The 19,045-nt window shown below is 36.2% G+C and overlaps 1 protein-coding gene across 1 annotated transcript; it reads left to right on the top strand.

Moving 5' to 3' along the window:
* Positions 1 to 2,815: 2,815 nt before the first annotated feature.
* Positions 2,816 to 17,205, top strand: LOC306845589 (protein FAM163A-like). Its single transcript, XM_079378469.1, has 4 exons — positions 2,816 to 3,250; positions 13,896 to 13,995; positions 14,199 to 14,313; positions 15,549 to 17,205. Exons 3-4 carry the CDS (start codon positions 14,221 to 14,223, stop codon positions 15,906 to 15,908), a joined length of 453 nt encoding a protein of 150 aa, XP_079234595.1. The 5' UTR covers positions 2,816 to 3,250; positions 13,896 to 13,995; positions 14,199 to 14,220; the 3' UTR covers positions 15,909 to 17,205.
* Positions 17,206 to 19,045: the final 1,840 nt, after the last annotated feature.

The following is a 19,045-nucleotide window of genomic DNA, read 5'->3' as shown; positions in this document are numbered from 1 at the left end:
TATTACATTTCAAATATGTGCAAATGATAGGCTATTACTAATGTATCATATTTAAAATGCAGTGGGGGTGGACATGACTGCCACTGCACCAACAAAATTCTGTAGAAAACGTAAAATAAAAATCCAATACGATAATTGAATATCCTGTTTGATCTGATTACAGAAGTAAAATGTGTTGTAAATGTTTCATGTTTACTATGTCAAAAGTGTGCCATTTACTATAGATAATCATGTGAACTCTATATGGATATTTATACCGAATACGATGTCATTTTAAAAAGCGTGCCCTCAACTCTCCAAAGTGACCTTAGATTCAGCTGAAAATATGTTGAGAATTGTCAGTGCCAACAGTTACCAGGCATAACCTGTAGTTGGCATTGTGTTCTCCTTGTCCAGGCAGGAGGCACATAGCAGCACACAGCAAGAGAGTTGATCTCTTTGTGCTCCAGAATAGCTCTTCTTCTCTCACCACCCCGCCTTTCATTGTTCTGATCCTGCTGTCCTGAAGCACTCTATAGAGATGTGGTACACTGGCTAGAGTTTCATCGGTCTGCTGAAAGCTGCACAGTTTAAGAGGGATCACGTTCTAAATATTTAGACTGTCTTGGCATACACTGCCTGCCTTTTGTAGTTAGACGATTCATCACTACGCTATCACTACATCTCACTCCTGCCGGGTGTCTTAATTGCTTAAGTGGGAGGAGGTGTACTGTAGCTAAGAAAGAAAACGGGTGGAGAATATGAATAAATAAGGCAGATATATGTGAAAAGTCCTCCTCCTGCTCTACAGGGAGTTCTCTCAGCTTTACTCATGGAGCTGTGAGTCTCGCTGCTCTTAGAGATCATGTTAAATATAAGAAGGACATGAATTATGTGCCTCCCAGGCAGCAAAGCTCAGGGAATGAAACAAGGGCTTATGTAAGACAGGTTAATTGGGTCTGGCCTTTCGATACTGAGATACTGGTGTCTAATACTAGATTCAGACAGCCTAATTTAATTCATGTAATAACAGATAAAGTCATAGTTGTAATTATAACTTTTTTTATTTTGTGGAACTGCACTGTTGTTATGAATTTAAAAAGCTGAACATTATCATCAGTGCTGGGTAGTAAGTGATTACATGTAATTTGGATTATGTAATCAGATTCCAAAGATGTAGTACCTGTAATTAGATTATATTACATTCCTACAGTTACTTTTTTTATGTTAAAATTACACTGTGTCTGTCATATTGTTTAGCTTTTAATAATCACAATGCTGGCCATGTAAATGTCATGTAAATTTTAATTGGCAGTCCATGCTTTTGAATTTGGAGACAAAAGCAACTGTCAATTATACCATGTTAATATTTCAATAATTAAACAACACGTTTGCATGTTCACAGTTCTCTGTGAACTGTTTATGGTCACTGACATGCAGCTCAACAAATAAAATATTTCAAATGTAGAAATTGAATTATTTTATTCATGTTTCAAGTTTAAATGCATTTCATAATGTTCATAACAAAGAATGGAATATATTTAATTTCTCTTTGCTTTTTATAACAACCCCTTTTAAATCTAAACAATTGGGGTCAAAGGTAGTCTAAAAGTAATTCAAAAGTAGTCAAAATACATTAAGCCTACTTAAAATTAATAATCTAGATTACATTACTGAATACATCTGTCATCATGTAATTTGTAAACTGAAAAGACTACAATTTGTAAGTATAATCTACCCAGCACTGGTTATCACTTATACAAAAAAATGTACCATAAACTCTACAAATGTCTACAAAAATGACATAAATATATTTTTTTTACTGTTACGTGTTCTTAGAGTCTTGTTCAAGACATGCTTATCGAGGTGACATTTTAATGAAATAATTTCTTCATAAGGCAGTCAAGAAGGAGGGAATGGCATTCCCATGTTGTGTGTAATATTTAATTAGAAAGATGTCAAATAACAAGTATGACAGCTTTGCACTAAAGCACTTTCCCTACATTACATGCATTGACACAGATGAGTTGAGCAAGCTCTTAAGCTCCTTCATTCAGTTTTGTTACAGGTCACCTTTGCTGGTATTATTCTAATTTATGCAGCAAATCCCTGCCAGCCCTCATAATCAAATCTGTCAAATTATGTGGCACCTAGCTTGCTGTGTGTGTTTGAGCACACATGAATGTGCATGCATGCATATATGAGAGGAAGAGTGTGTGATGGGATTTGCATATGTGCATGCGATTGTGTCTTCATTTACTTCAAACGTCATTCATCTCTCCACATTAGTTTTGCTTGTTTCCAAAAACAAATTGAGAAATACTTAAAGGGACAGTTCAGTTTTGTCCAGTTATGTAACAGGAAATATGCAATAAACAATCAGTAGACCATCACGCTCTGTTTTAAACAAGTGTTTTTAAAAAGTACATTTCGAAGATCTATCTGCAACAACACTTATACATGAAAAAGCATGTTAAAGTCTACTATACTTCTTAATACATAATTTATATAAAGTGGTTAATTTGGCTTGGATATGTTATTATATATTATTATATAATTAGCCTACATTATTGTTGTTTTTATATATAGTTATTTCGAGATAAGATAGATAGATAGATTTAGAAATTCATTAGAAAGATTTAGAATAGATTTATAATTTCATTCAAGCTTCCTAATTGTCTGACTATTATAAACTCGCAGGCGCGTTTCTAAAAGATAAAGCCAAGTGTCATGTGAACGCTGTCACTTTTCTTGTGGACGGTGGTCATGTGAAACATGACGCACGCTCATAGGCTGACGCTTTGCTCTCCTTTAACGTCTGTAAAGGTGTGGGTTCATTTCCTGACCCTTTCCGCGCGTGCAGCATCATCTCCTCGCAGGCTGTTGCATCCTCCTGAGGGACCGTCGGCGCTCTTCACCGCCTGTACACTACATACCGTCTCCGATTCGCAATCTGGGTAATGTCACTCATTCATTTGCGAGCTCGGATGTGTTATATTGTCTCTCACAGCATACACGCGGCTGTTCGCGGGGATACTACGGAATTACAGCCGCAACAAATGATGATGTGACAGCCATCCGTTCAGATAGATAATTAAAGCTCGCTGTGCAGTGGACGCTGCATTTCTGCTAACGAAGCAAAGCCTCAGACGAGTCTTTCCCAGATGAACAGATACAGTAGTGCTCACTACTGAGAAGCATCAGTCATTGGGAATAGTACACTGCACGCTCCATTACAAACATTCTGCGAGGAGGAGAAACAGGTTTTAAGGTAACTGAAATGCCCTTCTATGAGTGGACATGCACGTGTGCTGAAATGGTCTGATTTGGATTTTGCAGTGTAATGGAAGTGTTCAAGTGCCAATTCAATCTGTAAATGTGTCAGGTTATGGATCTTGGTGCATGCTCTTTGTTTGCATGAATTAAAAAATCTTACATATAGTTGTAAGCAAGCATGCAACAGCCATGAAAGTGGGGACACAATATATTTATAAAGGTGGGAGAATCCAAAAATATGTTGATGCTGGCACCATTTTTTATTTTTATTATACACACACACACACACACACACACACACAGTGGTTTTACTATCCAGGATTAAGTTATTTAGTTTGTAAAATTTCTAATAAATAAATGTTCTATTCATATAAAGTAGTTAAATAATCCTGGATTAAGATATTTAAATTGTATTTAATTTAATTAAAAAAAAAATATTTATCTATCTATCTTTGTTTTTATACATAATGACTAGTTCAGCCAGATTGATCAAAGAGATGATAGATAGATAGATAGATAGATAGATAGATAGATAGATAGATAGATAGATAGATAGATAGATAGACATTTTTGTGATGGTTGAACATGATAGTAGTCATATATTTCATGCAGAGCTGTTGCTTTTGGCAAAAAAGTCATGTTTTCCACACGTGGGAAAGCATATGTTGTCTGTTTCTAGCAGACATGACTCATACACAGATGCTGTTTTAGTAGAGACATGATTTCTAGGCCAGTGATGCTCTATCTGCCAAGGGGGCTTGGTGTGATTGGAGCTGCTGTTTGTTTTGCTGGATTTACATGGCAAGCTCTCCAGCAGTGTGCTCTTGGCAGATGTACTGCTTGAGGGAGCATGTTTGTTTGAGTCAAGCTATGGTAAACCACGCAGTCTGAAGTTTTTAAAGCCTCACTGTGAGTCGCCTTGACAGGGGAGAGCCCATCAAGGGCTTTTCTGGAAACAATTCTTGTCTATTGCAAGAAATGCAGTTGAAAGCTAAAGGGCGATAACACGTGTACATGAACATGACGTAATACTACTACACGACGCTTAAAAGGGAAAATGGTTTAAGATTGTTAGCTGCTTACTGTAGTATTTAGAGGAATAATTCACCCAAAAATGAAAACTTGCTTACCTTCAGGCCATTCATGATGTAGATGAGTTTGTTTCTTTATCAGAACAGATTTGGAGTGATCACTTTTTTTTTAATCTTATTAAAGGCTTGTGAAGTGAAAAACTATAAGAAAGTTTGCTGTTTGTATAAGAAGCAAATACATCAAGGCACTTTAACTTCAAACCATCAGTTCTGGCCAAAATATGAGTCCATATTCCATAATAACACTTGCTCCAGTGAAAAGTCAATCCTCTGTCCTCACATCAAAATCCACTGATATATTTGTTTAGAACTGTTTTTTCTTGTAAACAATGAATGATTTGTGCATATTTCACTCCTGATGGAGACCAGATTACTTTTTCCCTGGAGAAAGCAATATTGTAGATAAAGGATGTGTATTTTAGCTGGAAGCAATGGTTTGAAGTAAAAAGCAATGATGGATTTGTTTATTACAGACACACAGCTTTTCACAATATGTTAACTGATGAACTAGAGTCATGTGAATTACTTCTGGATTATTGTGATGTTTTCATCAGCTGTTTGGACACTCATTCTGATGGCACCCATTCACCGCAGAGGATCTATTGGTAAGCAAGTGTTATAATGCTAAATTTCTCCAAATCTGTTCCGATGAAAAAACAAACTTATCTACATTTTGGAGTAAAGGTGAGAACATTTGTAGAAAAACTGTAAACTTCCATAATCAAGAAAGGGGACATATATGACCCCTAATGTTCAGATTAGATGGCAAAGATGGTTTTCCACTGGCAGATTCCTAATGTTATAAATGGATAGGACTGCATTTATTCTTTTTGACAAATAAAACGAATGATGATATTCCTCTTCTCTCTGTTCATTTTTTTAAATCCATGCAGCTGCCCCAGATTTCGACATGAATATATTCTCTCCACACAGCAGAGATGAGTGCTTTTTGAAGAGAATGGGGTGAAAAATCCTTCCTTCACTACCTGGCTAAATGGCCCGGTGATGGAAAAATATTGTTACAGGAATGATATTTGAATAATTGAAAAGGACCGACTTAAAATTGCAGGCTTGCCATGATTTCAAGTGCAAAGTTAGAGGCTTCCTCACCGAAATATTCATGCCATTATTTAAGAGTGGATATATCAGGAGAATGGATTCATTCAGAGCTCCTGCCTCTCCATTTCAGAGCGAGAACAGGCTCTCGTGGCTGCGGAGGAGAGATTCATTTTAATAATGAAGAGGGACGTTCACCTTACTATCTCCCCACAGCGTTGTTATAAGTGACATCATAGATCAGGCCGACAAGCTGTGTCAAGAGAAGCCTCTCAGCATTGTGATTGCGGCGGTTTCTGTTTGTTGCTGACTTATGTAGCACACATCAAAAACAAATTACAATGTGTTTATGAGTGAACAGAGCACTGACTCATCTGCTCAGTATTGCTTGAGCTATCCAAAGTGAGAGCTTTAATACTTGCTGCTGAGTTGGACATGTGCATGCTTCATTGCGTTGGCATTTGCACTTTGTATGACTTGTAAACAGTGATTTAAAAAGTTGTCTTTCTACTGAATTGACTCATTAGCATGCTACCTAATGTACTGTCGGTTGGTTTTGAGTTTTTGTCACGTGAACAAGCCAAAATTGCATTTAAATTTTGTGACTGTTTGTTATTTTAGTATTTATTTACATGACTGATTTCTTGTCCTGAAATTGCTGTCTGCTTATATATGTCAAGTCGGGACAAATTTATTTGTATAGCCCTTTTCATGATGGTAATGTTTATAACTTAATATCTTTATGGCTTATTGTCGCATTTAACAGATTGGAGCTGGGTGACAATATAGTTTACATTTTACAATGATACAAGCAAGTCAAGCAAATATGCTTTTTTTCTTCTTTTTTTTGCGCCATTGCCTTTATTTTTTCCAGTTTGATATGAAACTATTTTTGGCCAATATTAATAGATTTGTTGCCACAATACTGCTAAATCAACTATTTCTTAAAACTATGTCTTGCTATTATTTTTAGCAATTGTCATCTCCGAACATTACAAATATTTATATACAAATAATTATAAAATATTTATGGAATAAAAACAAATATTTACATATGTGACCCTGGACCACAAAACCAGTCATAAGTAGCATGTATGTAGTAGCATAGCATTGTATGGGTCAAAATTATCAACTTTTCTTTTAGGCAAAAAATCATTAGGATGTTAAGTAAAGATCATGTTCCATGAAGATATTTTGTATACTGATAATTTCCTAATGTAAATATATAAAAACTTAATTTTTGATTAGTAATATGCATTGCTAAAGACTTCATTTGGACAACTTTATAGGCAATTTTCTCAATATTTTGATTTTTTTTTTGCGGTCCAGTGTCACGTAGAAAGAAATTATATATATATATATATATATGTGTGTGTGTGTGTGTGTGTGTTTATACAGTATATATACATATAATATAAAATAAGTTGAAAAAAATCTGTTTATTTTTATTCTATTATTATTCAAGTTTTAGTTTAGAGAGGCTTATAGTCTTCTTTACTCTTGCATTTGTGCACAGATTGGCTGTCCCCCTAAACCATGAGCCTCATGTCCATATATATATATTTTTTTAAATCACCCCACAATTTTTGATCATCTCTTTTTGTGCTTTAAATAAATGCCAGTGAATTAAGTGGGGTAGCGGCAATTGCTGAATAAGAATCCAGTCAGCAGCTGCTTTATAGCCTGACATCTGAAGCTGTCTCTTGATTTGTCCTTGGGGCGGGATGTGCATGCTGGCCGTCCATAAATCAGGCAACAGAGACCCGCTGGCATATACAGGCCCAGCTGGAAAGAGGCTAAACTAAAGCTGCAACATTATAGGTTTGGAGGTTTCATTTGAGCGTTTGAGGTTTCATTTGAGGTTTAATTTGATCATGAAAATCTCTAAAATGTGCTTTTATGTAAATTTTGATTTTAAATTGGATGTCTTGATAAAGGGAAATGAAAAATGGAATAAGAAATTTCAATCAATCCAGGAGACGTTAAAGTTGATGATGGTGAAATGAGTAAAATGAAGGTGGCCTGAGAACAAGGAACTTAGCAAGCTCTCTCTGGTCATTAGTTTCTCAGTCAGCCATCTCCAAAACTCTCGCTGTCACCAGAGACATGGGATTTGATATGATACAAGTCAGTCACTACTGTGATTCCTTTAAATAGTTCCTTAAATGTCTCTCATTGACTGTGTCAGAGCCCATTGAGCTGATCTGAGTGCTTCTATACATCAGGGAGTGTTTAATATATGCATGTATGGTGCTTCTTACAACTGTCAGTGAGTTACTTGATATTATTAACTGTCACTTATCCAAAACAACTTACAAGACAGAATTCCCAGAGCAATCTGGTATTAAAGGGATAGTTCACTCAAAAAAAAAAGATTTTCTCACCCTCATGTCATTTGAAACCTCTGTGACTTTCTACAGTGGAATATAAGGGAAGATATTTTGAAAAAGTGATTTTTCATCCATACAATGAAAATCGGTGGGGTCCAATATTTATTTATTTGTAAAAGCATTACATGGTTCAAATGACATGCGGGTGAGTAAATGATGACAGAATGTTAATTTATTTGACAGACAGAACGAGTTATGGCATGATAATGAGAGTTGTATCCCACTATGATATAAAAGGTCTATTATTATTCAATTATTTCCTACTCTGATCTAAAAGTCTGAGAACAATCCACAGTTTAAAAAAAGAAAGAAAAACACCACTGCGACCTGTGATAACAAAAATGCATTAAAATAAAACCTCTAACTTTCAATTCAATTCTACTTTCAGCTCCCAAAGAGAAACTGAACATGATATCTCCAAGTCCTTTAAGAAAGTAGACCACTGTAAGAGAATTCTCCACAACGAAGAAGGATTATGAGAAAATTTACGTATGAATGGGATTTGATTTCCGTCTGTTTCTTCTATTATTATACCCAGTGGTTTAAGTGTATGGTATAAAGGGTAGAACTGCAATTAGAATAAATGAAAGCTCGGACTGTTCCAGTAATGGCTCTTAGGGCTGTCCATAGAGAGTGCAATCTCAGCTCTTTGCAAGTAGTTCTCTATTAGCACCATGCTGCAGTGCTTGTTTTGTTGCAAAGCTGGCATAATCATAAGGCAGGAAAATGAGAATGTTGAGGGAAATTAGCTGTTTAATAGTCACACAGTGTTCAACATGTCAGAGCATGTCAAACGGGCTCGTTCAGTGCTAGTCATTTATATTTAGCATTTTCTTAACCATAGGACATTTATTTTGTCCTGTTTAGCTTGCTCAGTGACATGTCTTGCTGCCACTTTAAATAGTGATATATGAGGTTATTTACACTGAGAAAACAACACTGCTGCTGATAAGACCACCGAAGTTGCTCACCAGCATACTGTATGTTGTTTTGGATGCTGGTGCCCAGCACTGAATGCTGATTTTTTAAATCAGCTTAACTAGCTTTACCAACAAAACTACCATGACATAAACCAGCATGGAAATTCATATCGCAACCTGGCCTTTTTTTAGCAGGTTTTTCATTCTAGTATTAGCTTAGCTAAACTTTAGCATCTTATTAATGTTCTTTTTGTTTATGGTGGTCTTCAGTTTGCAAGGAGCACATGATGACAGTTTTTCTAAGCTTTTTCTGCTTTCCTGTTTCCCTTTGAGGAGTTTTGAACATCTAGGACTTTTGCTAACATGTTATATGACAGCCTCTGTTTGGAGACATTAATGTGACGTCTTCACACTAGATACTAAATTAAGTTCAGTGTTGTTTTTCTGTCATGTTTGATGTGATTTGACTTTACTTTTCCCATTGCAGACATATTTGTGTCGTAAGCATGTAGAACATCCATAGCTATATTGGGCCTGGTGCGGTCGGACAGATAAGAGGTCAGATAGAGCTGCCAGATAAAAAGTCCATAACTGTTCTGGAGCAAAGACAGGGAGGACAGATGCCACACTCTACCAGAGCACTGAGGGGAAGTGTCATCATGTGCTCCTTTAAAAAGAAGCTAAGGAAGTTAGAAGAGTCTTATTTTTGGCAAGGAGTGAAAAAGAGAAATTAGACAAGAAAACTGAGCAGGTGAGCAGGTGGTGAGCAGTTATTAAGCTGTTATATTATATTGTATTAATATTATATTATGTCTTAAATGTTTGAGTAAGTAAGATTTAGTTTAAAGGGCACCTATTATGCAAAGCTAATTTTTACATGTTGTTTGAACATAAATGTGTGTTGGCAGTGTGTGTACACAACCACCCTACAATGATAAAAAAATCCACCCGCTCTTGTCTGTGCCAATAGCCTAGTGGGCAAGTGCACCAGCATATAGTGCCGTTACACTACAGGTGTCTCAAGTTAGAATCCCGGCTCAAGGACCTTTCCTTGAAAAAAATAAATGAATAAATAAAATAGTCCACCCGCTCCTTTTAAAAAAAAAATCCCTATAATCATAAGTAGTGTCTCAGAACAAGCCGTTCATAGAATCCATAAAATGTGACTTCACGGACAATGTCGTATTAGCAGAGACCCAGCTCTGAGTAAGCCGCAAACAATCCGCCATGTTTATCTTCACACTAGAGCATTTAAAAGCAGCATTAAAGTAAGAAATGTCTTTTTATTACATGTATAGAAGTTATTCAGTTAAGAGCAGTGAGTGAGTGATTTTCTGTTTTTATTTACTTTGGGTCATATTAACAGCGGAGACAGCAGTATAGATATTGTATATATTACGCTGCTGTCACATCTAATATAAATGTGCAATCTTTCCCAGACACAACCATGTTTTTTAAATTATGCATGTTTTTAACATAAACTTGTGTGTATTTGACAGTTTAAGCACAATAAGACATGAAAGAGAACTTAGTTTAGTACTCACATGCAATGTGACAGCCGCTTTCTGTGCGCGTGCTGCAGATGTGTGTGCTCAGAAAACGATTTTTCTGAGCAGAAGTTTAAACTGATATGGCTTTAAAACGCATGATTTCAGCATGATAGACATGATAATCAAAACCAAACAGATGTTTTTTTGGCAGAGTATCAGAGGTGTGAGCTGTAATGGCTCAGCTCTACTCTGGAAAAAGGGCGGGGAGCAGCAGCTCATTTGCATTTAAAGATACATGCTTGAAAACAGCCTGTTTCCTGCTTCCATTCAAAATAGGCATTTTCAAAATGATATAATAGATGATCTGTGGTTTATTTTGAGCTGAAGCTTCACAGACATATTCTGGGGACACCTGAGACTTATATTAGGCCTACATGTTGTAAAAAGGAGCATAACAGGTGTCCTTTAAAAGAAATTAATTATTTTATTCAGTAAGTGACAAAAAATATAATTCAAATAATGCTGATCATTTGAACTTTCTGTTCATCAAAGAATCCTGAATCTATCAAAAAATATTAACAAGCACAATTTTTTCAACATTGATAATAATAAGAGATTATTCTTGAGGACCAAATCAGCATATTAGAATGATTTCTGAAGGATCATGTGACGCCGATAATTCAGCTTGTATCATCACAGGAATAAATTACATTTAAAAATATATTAAAATACAAAACTTAATTTTTCCAATACCAAAACACATTTTCATAGTATATGTGCAGCTCCAGATGTGGCTTCTTTGCTGCTTTGCGAAGATAGCTGACATGTGCTGGTGATGGACTGAAATATAGTGGTAACTAGAAATCAAGGAGGAAAGGGAGTAAAAGGAAAGGAACGAGAGATTGGGCGAAGGAGAGGGGTGTTGGGGTATTTGGGGAGAAGTGGGTCAGCAGCCCTAGGTACCATGGCAACGGAGATATACGAGCATCTGTCTATTGATCTGCAGACTCATTGGTGTAATAGAGTGAGCCAGGTGATAAACGAGCATGCTGACAAGGCCTGCGCCGGGTCACACTTCCTTTTGCAGCACATCTCCTTCGGCATCTCCTCACACCTACTTACCTACATAATATATATGGGATGGTCATCTCATATTATGCACGTTTCATGAATAAACAAAGGAAAACATACAACAAACAATCTCTCAAACATGTTTGTGGGATGGGGAAGCTGCCATCAGCTTGTGAGTCTGAGATAAACTCAAAAACACTGAAATGTAATCTGCCAAATGAACGGTATGGTAGTTCTATTATCACAGTGTTCATTTCGCCCAGTGGTGTCTTTTACTTTTCACTGTGAATAATTGACTATCCATTTACAACAAATCTCTCCAGGGACTTGAGGACCAATTTAATACAGAGCTCAATTTAATGGTTCTCCTTTTTTGGCTTTAGTGTACACTGCAGTGTGGTTTTATCTGTTACATGGCTGTGCAGTATGTATGGTCAGAGACACACTGGGTGTAAGAAGAAAAAGACAAGCCACACAGGAAAATGAATGGTATTGTTCTATAAAGTAGTCGTAGGAAAGGAAGTCCCATCTAGCTTTTAGTCAAAAGATTATGAAAATGAACAGATCATTCTCATAGACAACTCATTATTCCTGAGACAAAAAATAAACAAAATGTTCTTGAAAGACCCATCACTAATTCTTTTACATATGATTTTGGAAGCACTTAGCATATTAGGGGCCATTCACACAGGAAACGGAAAAATGTGGAAAGCAAACAGTGGAATAGGAGAAAAACAAAGGGTCTTGATACGTATTTTTTTTTTAAGTTTATCTTATTTTACTATTAAGTAGGCATTTATGGGTAAATAGGGAACAAAAATGTACCTTTTGTATCTTAGGGTACCACCTCAGTGACAGCTTTTGAAGTGAAGTGACATACTTCCAAGTATGGTGACCCATACTCGGAATTCGTGCTCTGCATTTAACCCATCCAACGTGCACACACACAGCAGTGAACACACACACACCGTGAACACACACCCAGAGCAGTGGGCAGCCATTTATGCTGCGGCGCCCGGGGAGCAGTTGGGGGTTCGGTGCCTTGCTCAAGGGCACCTCAGTCGTGGTATTGAGGGTGGAGAGAGTGCTGGACATTCACTCCCCCCACCTACAATCCCTGCCGGCCCGAGACTCGAACCCGCAACCTTTGGATTACGAGTCCGACTCTCTAACCATTAGGCCACGACTTCCCCACCATTTTGCACCTATTTTAGTGTAGAAACACGGTTAGCTGCATCTTGCATCTTTAGAGTTTGAATTGAAAATAACAAAGGACATAGTTTTCATATGTTGCAGTGTTTGTCTTGTTGCAGTTGCTTTAAAATAATATATGAATAAAACTAAAATAATTTTTTGTTGAAAAAATTTACAATTACCTTTGTTGAGTAGCTGCTAGTCCATTTTGTGTCTATAGATGTATTTATTTCATTAATGGATGACATTATGTAAGCTTGGCAGCCTTTTTTCATTTTGGCCTTTCCTCGTTCTAGTAGATAACAGAAAATAGATGCATTGGGGTGTTGCCAAGATGATCACCAAGTGAGCGGACTTTGGATTTTGGTATTGTGTGCAGAAATGCCATTACTTTGATATTAAATTTCACAGTTCAGTATCGCCACAAATTAGCACAAGAAAATACTCGGATAAACACAAACATTCTCCAATTCCCATCCGTCCTTGTTATTGAAAGGGTTCTCGGTGGACTTACAGTGACCTTGTCTAGCCTATCAGCTGCATGTAATTGTCCAAGCATGTTTGTCAATGGTCCATTGCTGTCAGTGTTGCCATGACAGAAGGATTTGACCTCCAGCAGCCCACCAAAAGATCTTACATCCGTACTTTCTTGGCGTTTAACTGCTGGCAAGCAGCACATGGGACAGGAACACACTGTTTGGCCACATTCCAGGGAGAATAGATGGCACATTGCTTTTAACAGCATTAGCATTCCACCATTCCTGTATATAATTTAGTGCTTTTACTCTGAGAAAATGGACAGGAAGAGGACTTGTGATGTGTGGGATAACATCCCTGATTTTGAACCAAATAAGTCTGGGTTCTGTATAAGGGGACATTAATTATTTTATCAGTTCATTAGTTTCAATTATATTTTAAGTCCTCTATAGTAATGTTGCTTTTAAGTTTATATGTTTTTCATTGGTTTTTATACAGTATTTTATGTCAGGCTTTGAACCAAAAAGTCAGGATAATATTCTGTTCAGGGTTTTTTTGTTTTTGTTTTCCACCATGTTTGCTGTCTCTTTTCCACCATTTTCAGCCAGTGGTTCTATTACCTTATCCTTGATTACGTATTTATTGCCTTGGAAAAGGCAAGTGAAATAAAGACTGTGAAATGTCTCCAAACTTAATGTATGCTTACAATCTTTGTAGATGTCAAAATCCCATTAACACATTGCTCTTAGTTGAATAAGTGTTAAAAATGCAATGTGTATGTCTGTGATGCCATACAAGTATACTGTGCTGTGGTAATGAATGCATATCTTATATTGTACTGCCTCCTTCTGGACGGAAGGGTTATTGTGGCTGTTATACTATTGCTGTAACAGAACTTCTTAAAATATCTATCATTCACATCACATGTTTTACTTCTTCTGTAATATCCAGAAACTGTACAGTTGAGTGTCTGCAACCCATGAGCCGTGTGTCAGGAGAAGCAGCAGTTCAAACTCTCTGTGGCCTGTCGTCCTATCTGCTCTCTTCTAATGTAAGTGCTGAGTGCAATCTATCCACAAGCTTTAACACATATAATCCAGCTGTTTGTGCTATGCTGGGGATCCTTTAAATGTATTTAGCTGAAATGATTTCAAATCTGTGTTTTGGTGTTGCGAACTGTTTTCAGTATCTGTTTGTTTTTACATATGGAAATGAAGTTTCAGTGAGACAATTGACTCCTTGTCTTTTTCTCAGGGTTTGATGGAGATCTGGTCGGATGACAGCTGGAACTGTTGTCATAACCGGAGGAATTCTCGCAACAGTGATACTCCTGTGTATCATTGCAGTGCTTTGTTACTGTAGACTCCAGGTGAGCATTGAATTTGCATTTCATTGCAGGGTTAAGGAGCCATTCACACAGGACAGGTTTTTGAGTTTAAAAACACAAGACGCAGAGCTAATGAATAGGAAACAAAATGCAAAATCTCAAGATGTGTTTCTTAAAAGCTTAACTTGCTTTTTAGGTGTTTTTAGGTACAGTTACAGTCAAATGTGTATGTCTAGTGCATGTTTACACTGAAAACAATAGAAAAGCAGCGCAGTGAAATTCTAAAACGTGATCTCTGTGAATGACCCGAAATTGGTTGATCTGTTTAGTCTGCCGTCCTAAAACCTACTAAAAACTAAAAACAGCATTTTTAAGAATTACCTTTAATAAGGGGGTTTCAGATTTAAAATTACATATCTGTGATGATTACCAAAATGTTTTCAAAATTAACACTTATGACTTGACTTGACTTCAAGTAGTGTTAACCAAAGACCCTATCTTATTCATAATAAAAAATAGCTATTCTGGAAAAACCCATATGTCCCCTAGTAAAAAAGTAATATTTTTAAAATATATTTATTTCATACTAAGTACAGTTCAAATCTATTAACATATTTAAGGACATATCGCTTGAGACTTGCAAATATAAAAATGATAATTAAACTTTATTTTGAGTACTACTTGTGCACAATGCATATTTGTTCATATTAAATCTACAAGTGTTTTAATGTCACTATTGATGAGGATTGCATGATCTTTGAATAATATCGGTCTTTAAATGCAAGATATTTAAAGTGTACCTGAAGTATACTTGCCATAGTTCCACTTTAGAACAATCAAATGTACTTAAGTATACCTTTAGTTGGACTTCAGCACTACTTCCGCATAATCAAAGTGCATTAAGTACAAAATTAGTTGCAGATATTAAGTATACCAGGTCAGTATACTAAAAATACAATTGCAGGGTATTTTTATTAAGCACATACTGTAAATATGTAAATGTATTTGTAGTATACTTAGCATGCAATAAATGTATTTCAAATACATTTTAGTATATTTATGTTTCACTATGCACAGTTTAGCCTTAGCTACTTGTTGACCTAAAAATGAGCTCATGACTGAACAGCTCTATTATTTAAATAACTAAAATCCATTGCAGAATCATTCCATGCCCAAAAAAGGTTCTGCGTGTTACTCAACAATTTGAGGAAGATCTGCATCGAAGTTCCAGTGTCTAATCTAGTTTCCTCTGTAATCAAACCATCCCTCCATCCTAGTATTACTGCTGTAAGAGGAATGAGTCAGAAGGGGAGGCGGGCTCGGTCGGAGATCCTCAGCCACAGTTTGCCTGCAACGCGTGCAGCGCTCCAGGAGTGGACGGGGCGGCCGTCACACCTCTCTCGCTGCCCTACGACCCCGCTCCGCCTCACAGCTACTGCCCGACTTGCTCACCCTACTACCTCCGTGGCACGGATGAGATGCGGAACGGCGGCGAACGCCTGTCCTACATGCCCACTCACTACGAGAACCATGGCGCCACTGCCCTTGGTCTGGCCGCAATGTACGGCCCCGTGCTGAGCCATCGCAGTACGCCGGACTTTTACACCAATACACGAGCCATCAGCACTGACGTCTGACCCTCACAGACCCGGGAAATGGACCCAGGGACAGAGCCGCCTCTGTGGACCAGAGCAACTGGGGCAGTTACATCTCCACGTGCCAAGAGTTAAAAAGACCTACGGGATGCCATGTTATTCTTCCGCACAGGTCTAAGGCCATCTTTAGTCTTCCATTGTCTTTAGTTTCACCTGCTGTTTACCTCTTCTTCTCGCACATCCCTCCCTTTTGTGCTTTGAGGGCCATGTGTTATATGTTATGAAGTGTTTGTGGAGTTTTTGGCCTTTTTAATGTAAGTTTTAAAGGTTAAATGCAAATAGGGTAAAATCGAAATGGAGCAGCCCAAGGAAGCTTTTAGGCTCATCTCAAGTATTTTGTTGTTTATTGTGACATAAAAGGCAAACAATCCACACACATTTTTAATAGCTTTAAAAAAAACTACCTTTGTTGAAAAGAGCATGGCATTCAACTTTATCTAAATATCCCCTGATATACTGAAATTTTGTCTTTGGAAAAAGTTATTTTAGGATGAGAAATTAACCCAAATGTGATTGTCTTCATGTGTGTTGAACTGTTGGGAAAATGTTAAATGAATTACTGATGAGTGTTATATTGGAATACAGTTCATGTTTGAATATATGTGTCACATTAACTAATATTCACAATGGCACAGAGTGTTGACAGTTGTTGAGTTGTAAGATAATACTGAGGTTGGCCACTTTTTTGTCCATATCCACTATGCTACAATTAAGAGCTTTTAAAAGTAGCATTGCAGAAGTCTCAAATGGCATAAAATGTTCACATTTATATGCAGCATTTTCAAAAGTCTTCTGAGGCACTGAGAGAAAATGACTGGAAAATATTAAAAACATTTCATTATCTTGTCCCTGTTTGTATGATATTATGGCAGTGGAAATGATACTTATAGGAACGATAGTTTCCTTATCTTTGCAAATGTGTTTATGTAAATTATTATATTTTCTCACATTCTTGTTTCAGTAGCCATTGGTTTATGAATTGTGCATTCTGGTGTCTGTGTTCACCATCTTTGTTAGAAACTGGATCACATTACAAATCACAGGATGCCACTTCTATTTTACACGTGAATACTTTTTGGCAAAAATGGGGAAAGAATATGGAAGTATATCAGTCTACGGGTTAAAATACTGAGGAAAAAAAGCGTATTTCACAGAATGCTTTTGAATATAAATTAAGCATTTATAAATATGCCTGTAGACTTTTATAAAATTGGTCAATTGTGATCAGAGCCATTTCACATCTATACAAATACATGTACATAAAGATCAAATTATTTCAATGATTGAAATGTTTCCTGTCGTTTTTTTTTTTTTTGGCAAATCAAAAGCATTACAATACTTGAAAAATAACAAGGGGTATACGAACAACATCACATGTAGATATAAGGACAACATAAATCAGCATGGTATATCATCACAAAAAAAAATTAAAAAATTACAGATACCTTACAACAGAATCAAGAATGTTAAATGTTTTAGAAGCCTTTGAGTTCAAAGGTTTGGACACATTCTTAAAAGAAGTAAAAAGAGATTTTACATCAGATGAAAAAATTCTAAAATTAGGTTTACAATGAATAGTTCTGGCTTTATGAAGGTGAAATTTACCCAGAAGACAAAGCAATAATACAGTAAGTTCAAGATTACTGTCTTTAGAGTGAAAATCTGACAGGAAGATGATAGCTTCTGTAATTTCGATCGTTTTGTTACAACAGAAAGAAATTAACACGGTAACTTCTGACCAAAAAGTTTTAGAGAATGGGCCATGACAAAACAGATGTAGAATAGATTCTTCATCAGTATTACAAAATGAACACAATGAAGCTATATTCTAGAAAAACCTACTTAAGAATAAATTACAAGGGTAGTATCTGTGAACAATTTTAAAATGGAGTTCTTTAATTTTACCTGGAATAAAAAATCTGTGAGGAGAGGTCCATAAGTTATTCAAATCAGAGACCGGATAACAGATCCTCCATTTAGATTGTGCTTTAGAGGGGCATCCTGGAGTTGAAGATAGGGCATTTCTGATAAAGACGTTATTACATTTTTTTATCTAATACATAAACTCCATTAAATGCAAAAATGGTTGTTTACACAGCCATAACATAAATGTGCTTTAAACAAAGTTTTTAAACTGACAGGGATACTTTTAATCACTTTATTATAATCTCTTAGTGAGATTGTTGCACCTTTTAAAGACACAAGATCAGGAAAAGAAAGAATGTCTCCCTGTGCATTGAATAAATCAGAAACAAACAAAAAAATATTTTAATTCACCCATTCAATGAAAAAAAGTGATTCATTACCAGACAATATATTTTCATTGTTCCAAATAATACATGTGTGCGGGGAGAAATTATGTTTAAAAGCAATCTTCCAGGATTCTAGGGCTTGTTTATGAAAATTTGAGAGTTTAGTAGGTAATTTACTACACTTAAAGTTACAGGACAATAAAAATTTAAGGTCACCACAACATTCGAAGATTAGGTTAGGGATCCAAAACCAGGGTAACTCATCATTAGATAAACAATTCTTAATCCAGTTCATTTTGAAAGTCTGGTTAATGGTTTTAAAATCTAACGCATTAAGACCACCCTCCTTATAATTTTTAATCATAGATTTCCTTTGAACACACTCTGTCTTATTTTTCCAAATAAAGCGGAATATCAAAGAGTTAATAGATTTGACAGTTTTTTGATCAACATAAAGGGAAAAAGCAGGATAAAGTAAGCGTGATATGCCGTCAGCTTTAGTCAGCAGGACTCTCCCATAAATAGTCAAGTCTCTCTGCAGCCAACATAATTTTTTTTTATATATTATCAAGCCTTGGTTGAAAATTGTGATGGAGACGGTCTGAATCAGATCTGCAGATATCAACCCCTAGATATTTTACCTGACATTTAACTTTAATTCCATCAACACAATTTTTATTTGAATCATGTACATATAAAATTTCACTTTTGTTGGAATTTACTACTAAACCTGAAGCTTTGGAGAAAAGATTAAATTCATTTAAAGCAGCAGAAACTTGCGAATCATTTTTAAGAAAAAGACAAGTCGTCAGCTAACTGACTTATGATCAACGTATTCCCTCCAATACCTTCAATATTGGAGTGCTT

This window comes from Barbus barbus (assembly GCF_936440315.1).
Source record: "Barbus barbus genome assembly, chromosome: 26".
NCBI classification, from domain to species: Eukaryota; Metazoa; Chordata; class Actinopteri; order Cypriniformes; family Cyprinidae; genus Barbus; species Barbus barbus.
Note: the sequence above shows the minus strand (reverse complement) of the source record. Positions and strands in the feature narration are given on the sequence as shown.